The 8,605-nt window shown below is 35.5% G+C and overlaps 2 protein-coding genes across 9 annotated transcripts in view; one reads left to right on the forward strand and one right to left on the reverse strand.

The window, feature by feature from the left end:
• Positions 1-8,605, forward strand: part of LOC112459516 (basement membrane-specific heparan sulfate proteoglycan core protein-like) — a 266,402-nt gene that overhangs the window by 154,603 nt on the left and 103,194 nt on the right. The window lies entirely within an intron of this gene.
• Positions 6,497-8,605, reverse strand: part of LOC112459514 (ATP-binding cassette sub-family G member 1-like) — a 9,017-nt gene continuing 6,908 nt past the window's right edge. For both annotated transcript variants that reach the window (XM_025023641.1, XM_025023640.1), the window contains exons 8-11: positions 7,847-7,947; positions 7,552-7,707; positions 7,135-7,253; positions 6,497-6,904 (exon numbers count right to left, since the gene is read on the reverse strand). In XM_025023641.1, coding sequence (XP_024879409.1) covers positions 6,679-6,904; positions 7,135-7,253; positions 7,552-7,707; positions 7,847-7,947 — 602 coding nt within the window. In that variant the 3' untranslated portion in view covers positions 6,497-6,678. The remainder of the gene's footprint in view (positions 6,905-7,134; positions 7,254-7,551; positions 7,708-7,846; positions 7,948-8,605) is intronic.

The raw sequence follows: 8,605 nt of genomic DNA on the forward strand, positions 1-8,605 counted from the left end.
AAAAATGTTCTGCATTAATTTGTAAAATTGCAGCGTAAGATCAAAATACCTAGATAAATTTACGCAAGCTTGCTCGTTCGGATAAAATTATCGGAAGAGAATAAAACAGCGTGAAATGTTCGTACGCGTTATTCACATGTTATTGAAAACTATATTAATGAATGACGATCAATCATCTGTCACATCCTTTCAACTGAGGCAACCGCACCAGCATTGCTGACACACCGAGGTTCATTATTCACTGACACATTATTCACACACGATCTATCATATTTTCTCAAAATAACGCGACGTACGGTAAAGTAAAATACAGGAAAGGCAGCGTGATTCCCCTATTTCCTTGCAATCGATAGACAATTCGAATCAATCTGAAGATGCAACCGTGAACAGTATATCCGACTCCGCTTGAGCGCGTCTCGGAGTAGATTCGCGCAAACAAAACGTCAAACGGGTCAGTCAAGAGAACATTCCCCAAAGCTAATTCCGAGAGCGGCCATTAACCACGACGGACACGAACGCCGCGCTTGCCAAGCATCCGACACGAACGAAACACACGAAGTAAACGGCATTATTGAAAGGCGACGCGCGCCGAGATAACGCCTGCCTGTTCCACTGAGAGGACGATGCCACTTAGGGAATTATCCTCCTTAATTAGCCTTATTTACGCTTGCAACGACCAAATGCGGAGTGAAACTACGGAATAATCCTCACGGTTCTCTTGCGTCACTTTGTCTGTGCACAGAGAGACGCCAAAAGCTCTTGTTCGATTGAGCGCGCCTTGCACCTCTCGGCAATCCTGATATTTGAGAAAACGATACGAACTTCGTGAAATAAATATAAAGTTACACTCTTTCTCTTAATGAAATGTTTGTTTTTATACTTACGTAATATTGAATTTAAATAAGTTTCTTTAAATTTGATTGTAATATTAAATTTATATAAGTTTTATATATTATTTAAATTATGGTCGGGCATCATTTTTATATAAAATTCTCAGTAAAATATATAATTAATATCTCATTGAAAAAAGAAACATTGTTTTTATAATTTTTGTAATACAAAGAACTTACATATATAAGTAATTTGTAGTTGTGAGAATTCCATTTATGTGCGCGCTCGAATTATAGCTCGAAAATATCGAAGTCGGGTCTAATATCAGATCCACGTCCTGAACGTCATTACACCCAATAATCCTTATCTGAAAGTTTCTAGCCCTATCGCATTCTCCGTACTTTAAAAACCATCTCTTAAAAACTTTAGAAAGAAGTCGTTTTCACTCGGTAGCACTTCGATTGGAGCTCTACGGCACGAAATAATTCCCTTTCAGCGTTTTATCGCTCACGCGTCACTAAAATTTCGCCCTAGATTTATCTCGTAGGTTGATTCAAGACACGGCACGGGCTTTCGATCTCGCCCTCGCTCTGTGTCTTTTTCCTTTTTCTTTTTATTAATTATTTCGTGCCGCGCGCCGTTGTTATCTCGGACGAAGGCTCGATCTGTCGCAATGTAATCTATTAAGTCGAGTGCAACGAGCTGCACTCTTCCCAATATTGGAGAAGAGCTGCAGCCGGGATAGAAAAAGGCTGGGTTGAGAATGGGGCGGATCGAAGGGGAGAAATGGAGGGAACGACGAAGAATGCAAAAGGGAGCAAAGCGTCGATGATGGTCGATGGTAAAAATGCCTCCTAGCTTTTATCAGCCGGGCGCAGGCATAATTTAAGTGGGAGATTATTAAACGTGAGGTTGCGCGCAAAAAGATCCCGCGGGAGATTATTAAAAGTGAAACGCCATTAACGAAAATAGGAGCCCCCTGGATTTAGGTGCAAATTTAATATGCTTGCAATGTCTTCATTAATAGGATTCCCTCTTAAAGTTAAAGATGCGATTACTGAGTTATAGCGGTTAATCGCATGCCCGTTCACCGCTCTCTCTTTATCCAATCATTTATCTTATCGCAACCATATAATTAATTAGCATTATTATAATATGTTTTATTCGCAAATTAAAAAGAATTAATTTTTGCAGCTTTGCTTTAGCCGGAATGCATTTTTATTATTTAAAAAAAAAAAAAAAACCACACACATTTTTAAAGATGTATATATTGAATTATATTTAAGGAATTGACTTCTATCGCTTTAACTTGCAATAAATTTCATCTGCCAGCTTATTTCAGCTTATTTTTTCCGTGTGTCAGATACAGAACGTTCTAGTAATTGGATGTAATCGAGCGCATTTGAAAGCTTATCGAACGTTCAAACCGTTAACGGTGCTAGATTCGCAAAAAACGCAGTTACGAATTCATAAAATGTTACGCATCGTATCGTGCGCGAAGCGATCTCGCACGTTTTAAAATTTGCTCGCATCGAGGACCCGTATTTTTGCGCGCAACGCACGATTCACGCACGCCATAAATGGTGTGTAACACAGTTCTCACAATTCGCCGAGAAATCAATGTGCGCGCCCGTAAAACGATCGAAAAAACTTTCCTTTCCCAACAGACAATCGCGGAATTCCGAAATTGTTGACAAATGAAAGAGATAGGAGCAATATGCGGTCGGTTATTCTATGCAGCATTCGTGTATCTGGAGTAAAATTCGGATTTCATAATTAAGAGATTCCAACAGCAATTTTAAATGTGTTTAAATTAAAACAAAATTCCATGTTAAAAATTACAGACTAATTTATATAGATATTTATAAAGTAAGAGAAATTTCTAAATTTTTATGTTATATGCGCGCTTCGCAATTTATTATTTAATGATATATATGAAAAGCTTATCTTTTTTTTGTCGCTCTCTGATTTATTTCTTTCTTACAATCAATCTTATATTGTGTACATCAATCAGAAGAAACGGAACAAGGTACGCGAATTATCTGCCACTCAAAAATTGTTGCCGGTCGTGGGCAAGATAATCATCAATTCTTCGGGGCGAGATTCGTCATTTCTTAGATTACGGGTAAAGAAAAATGAGATTTACGCTTGATCTCTGCTCGAGTTTTCTCATTACCGTTTTCCCCCGAAACCGCTTCGTAAACTCGCGCGGTTTCTCTTCCCGAGTGCCTGTAATGTACTGTAACTCGCGTGGAGGGACAGAGAGATATATTGTTAAGCCGGAAACGGGGGAATGCCGACCATTGTTGTTGGGCAACGTTTGTGCAAAACGTTATGCGATACTGGCTGATGAAGTAAGAAGAGATTGGGCACATCAACGGGGTAGCCTGGCCTAATAGTGCACCTCTCGCTATCTGTGTCCTTTGTTGCGGCGTCTTAGTCTAATGACGCGGCATTATCTGGCATTCTCGGGACGCGCATTCAGATACAGAAAAATTCCTTGATGGAAATTCGATATGAGAGCGAAACAGAAAATCCCGGATAACGCGCATGAATGCGATATTTATAAGCAGCGCGCAATTTTCTTATGGACGTAACAGTATCTCCGGTTTGGATACTTGCCGATGCACATTCGACTATCTCGTCCACATTTTATAAAATCAACGAAGGATACGGTTTGGATACGCTTCCGATGCGCTTGCATTTCGTTTATTTTTGTTTTGGATATTCGCGTTTTCATTTCTAGAAAAGGATTAAAGAAAGGTAGTGCGCGTTTACGTTTGTTGCGTGTTGAAGTTACATTTTTTGCTTGAAACAATTTTTTTATACAACCGAAAACATTTCAGCGACCCCGGGAAAGAGCATCGGCCAAATGTGTCAATATGAATTTACGCATATACAATATTAATACGTATTAGCTGCTTTTTACTATCTGCCGTATCTACCAACCGCCCTTTATCCAGCAAGTCTGAATCACTGTTATAATGCGAATGTTAAAAGAGCAAAATAGGACGGCTACGAATCTGCCATGAAAAAAATTTATCGATAAGCACGAAATCCGATTATCAGCGTGAAAACAAACATTTAATAAAAGCATTCCAGCACGGACGGCGGGTTTTGTAATAACGCACGAACATACTCCGCTTCTATTTTGACATTGCGTTCTCTGTCTTCCCTTTAATTACTGCAATCTCGTTACAGTTTACATAACGTGTTGGTATTATCTGTTATTACACGAGATATCTGTTAAATTCTATGAAATTTTGGCAATATTAAATATGTTGTATAATTATGACAAAAATACTCGAAAATTTTTACAGCTTTGAAAATTTTGTGGATCTGACTGTGCCGTGCCATCGAAAACATTCAGAGATATTTATGAGATATTCACGATGGTTTATGTCCTAGAGTAAAGAGCAATATTTGGTTTCCAGTCTTCGGCCTGCTTTTCACGGAAAATAATAATTTATGTCTCGGTAATTTACGAGCAACACGGTACTCTACAGATTTTCCAGATTAACGGTGGCTCGTCCGGTTATAAATAAAACCTTAAGCACAGGTTTTCCTACCTTTCCTTTTTCCGTTGTAAGGCACCGCCGAGTCTGTGTAATCATCCATTGTGGACATTCGTAGGAGAGAAAGGAGTGCAGCATTCAAAAACAAAACGGATCTCGCCGCTCTCGAGATTTCTAATTGTGCCCGTTTATGAAATACTCGAGCGTTGTAAACATTTGCCGCGCAACATAGTCTCAAGAGTGCAGAGCTTAATGCGCGACCGGTGCCTGCGACTACTAACATCGGGCGCTTGTATAATTTACGAAACACACAATTCTCGTCCACGTATTTCTGTATTTCCTTTTTCAACTTTTACGGTTTATTTCTTAACTACAGCACGAGATGTCGATGTCTCTTTCAATCTATTTTGTGTCGAATTTTATCTTCGCGAATATAAAATATACTTCTCGAGTACATTTTTTTATCGCTAGTTTTATTTCTTGAAGCGCTTTTTTATATGTCGCGCGTTGATATTAGCACTAGTAGGGGAGACCGGGGCTCGTTGGCACAAGAGACAAGTTGGCAATGCGTTCCGTTTATGTATTTATAGCTAAAGAAATAATGGAAAAGTTATCACAAAACATCTTTTTTATGATATACAGGTGCTTTCCCCAAAGTTTTATTTAAATCAAACAAGTATTACAATAGAAAAAGAGAAAACTCTAATTTAAGAGATGGCAAATAAATTTTTGAGCGTTTCAAAATATCGTATTAATGCTCTTCAGCTTGAGAAGTAAATCAAAGTGACGTATTATTTGTTAAAAGAAAAGTTTCTATTACTATACGACATGTCATTTTGAGGAACAACAGTAATTTATTGTAAGAAAATGACTGAAATCAAACGTATGTAGGGATGGGGTATGTTGGCTCATATCAAGGCATGATTAGCTTGATTTGTTGTTACCGCGCACGTGAGACCTGTGTGAGCATGTGATTTGCTACCTACAATGCTGATAGAAGCTAGATATATATTTATATTAATATTTTTATATTGAAGAAAGCTATATCTAAAATAGTTTACAATTGTTCTTCTGCAACAGCATTTTGCTATTCGATTATTACGAAATAACTTTAAAAGATATAATCTTTATCAAGAAGTACATATCTGTTACCCGTTTTGTGTTTCTATTATGTTTTCATTAATTGAACATGGACATTTTGTCACATAGCCAACTTACCCTACTACCGGGGCAAGTTGGCTGCGATGCAGCATGTTCGTATTTTACTTACAAAGAAATTATACAGTATACATGAGCGTTCCTGGCATGAAAATGTAGAGAAAAGTTCTCTCTACTATATTAGTACTGTTTAAACATGAAAATTAGTTGTTTACAAACTCAAATGCCGAAAATGTGAAAACGGTGTCAACGAGCCCCGGTCTCCCCTACAGTTCCTTGCAAACTTGTTTTCCTCGCTAGTCGTTTTAAATTCCACCAATACTATCACAGGGACCTTTTCCATGTGCTGTGGTAAAAAAGTGCCATTCTGCCGTGATACCAAAAAAATCACGCGCATATAGTAAAGCAAATTATTCAAATTGTATTTATTTTTATAATGTTGGCTGGCTCCATCTGTAAAATAAACAATAATCAGGCTTCGATTTACACTACTATATTATTATAAAATGAACGATAAAGTTCGTCATTATTACAGTTTTATAGTCATCATTTCAGACAATCTTACAACACCAGTAGGTAGCAGTGTACGTTTTTCAACAATTATTAATAAAAGAACTTAAAACAAAAGGGTATTCCTGTTAAAAAATTCTCTATTTTAGGAGCTTTTTCGTCAACTTTGTCAAGGCGACATTGATTATTCACTTGTACCTTAAGATATTTTAGTTTATTATACTGTTATATTTAATTGATTTTATTATAATAACGCCAATTCTTACATTATCACCATATAATCAGTTATAAGAAAATAAATCTTATTATATTGTTATTATTGAGCGTGTTATATATTTAGGTTCAAAAAATTTTATGCAACACGTGCATGGAAAGCACGCTACGCGTGCGTGATAGACCACTTTCCAGGCACTTGCAACATAAAATAAAGTGTGTAAGCCGTGCGTAAAGATGAAAATTCCCGGGTGCAGAGTTTACGCATCCGGGAATTTTCATCTTACGGCACTTGTTACACAAATAACTATATACAATTTTTACATTTCTAATCCTATTGTCTCTCTTGACATTCTACCTACTGTTACAGAGAAAATGTGCTAAATCATTAATTTTTTTGTTTGAGACATACTTAGAGAGTACTTTCTTGTTTAAGATAAGTATTAACACGTTACTTTCTTGCAAAATAAATTTTCCAACAAAGTACTGCATAGGTGATTATGTGTAAACAGAGTATCCAAGAGCTAAGTACTATCAGAATAACGTAAAATGGTATTGTTGGCATGTCCATCATCGAGAGAATCTTGTTTGGCGAACTGAAGAAACAGTAGATTTCCGAGCACGACAGCTGCGATCGATTAAGATAAACCGCCTGCATCATTCCTTCGAATGAGTATCTACAATAAAATTTACATTTTTCAAATTTACTGAAAAAATTAAGGCAAATTGGAAATACAATAAAATAGTGTTTCTACAAATAGGAAGCAAAAACAACTGTTTATAAATAGTCATTATAAATTATTATAAAAAACGGTTCATATGGAAAACATTATGTAGTAATAATAAGTTTAAATGCAAAAAATTTTTAATATTAGTAATCGTTATGGTATAATTCAATTGTCTGTACCTGTAAAAACTCACAGTGCTTAAAGGCTGTAAGTATGCCGGTATGTCTTTAAATTTCAAGAAAAATCCGGCGAACAGCGCTAATGGTGTACTGACTGCCGGTATTAAAAAGAGACCTGACTGATAGAAATTATACTTGGTCAGCTACATAAAATTATCTGTTCATACATATTAAATAACAATCAAATTGAAATTTGAATGGTATAAGCTGCTCAATATATATATATATATATATATATATAAACTGCAAAATTATGTATTATTATAAATAAATCATCTAATGATTTATTAACTTATTACTATTACAAATAATTATAGCTGTGATATTTTTCAATATATATTGTAATAAGTATGTAATGTTGACTTATTATAGCCTTTTTTGTAGCTTTTCTAATAAAATATACCGCAGCTGAAATACCTTAGTGCCAAAAGCTGCGCCTATAAGTATCCCAGCCGTTTGTCCAAAAATTGTAGTTAACAGGCCAACGGTCCACATCTGTAGAATTCTAATATATTCCATTGGCTGTCCTGTCATATAATATGGTATAAACAAAAAAGATGAGGCGCAAAGTATCTAGAAATTAGACACATTTTTAATTGATTTCAAAACCAATGACAATATATTTAGGTGATATTTAGCCAGAACTTCATGTCTGAAAGAAATAATTAGTAATAATTAGTAATAATACAAATAATACTGCACTAAAACATACTTGTAGCGGGAGATCCGTTAGTATTTTTACGCTATAGTAAGCCCTCAAAGAATACCAGTTATTTAAATATTCCTGCAGAAATACTGTCGCTTCTGTAGGAACTACAATCAGATTAACATATGGTATAAATATTTGTGAAAATCATAAAACGCATTTATTATAATTTTAACACGGAAAATTGAAAATATTGTCAAAGAAATTGATTTTATATTTTTTATTCTTTTAGCATTAAAACAAAATCAATTATTTATTACTCGACTACCTGGCTTAAATTATATATAAGTGCTCGCATAACATCGCTTATCGGAGAGTCTCAAACTCAAGATGCTTGTTGGTTTATATTCAAGACACGTAAGAATTGTTCGTCACATCTCTTTCTCTGTATATCGGTTTTATATGAGTGATTTCCCGTAGTTTGCGCTTTGTGATAATGCTGGGACATTCCCATGAACGAAAGGAGGTCTTGACTAATATATGACGAGTCTTATTGACGATTAGGTAACGCTCTCTGTTTTTATGACTAATTTCCAATTTATATATTTTTTATTGTGTTACATCGCGATGTTCATATTTCAGACGGCATTTGATAAGGGCTCTAACCGTGAGCCGAAACGTTGTGCACTTATATATAATTTAAGCCAGGTAGTCGAGTAATAAATAATTGATTTTGTTTTAATCACTGGCGGATTAAGTTTTCTTTATATTTTTAGCATTAAGTTTAGCATTATCAAAAAGATAGTAATAGTATAGTACTTATAT

Source organism: Temnothorax curvispinosus, unplaced genomic scaffold, assembly GCF_003070985.1.
Source record: "Temnothorax curvispinosus isolate PA1 unplaced genomic scaffold, ASM307098v1 QBEX01009885.1, whole genome shotgun sequence".
NCBI lineage: Eukaryota > Metazoa > Arthropoda > Insecta > Hymenoptera > Formicidae > Temnothorax > Temnothorax curvispinosus.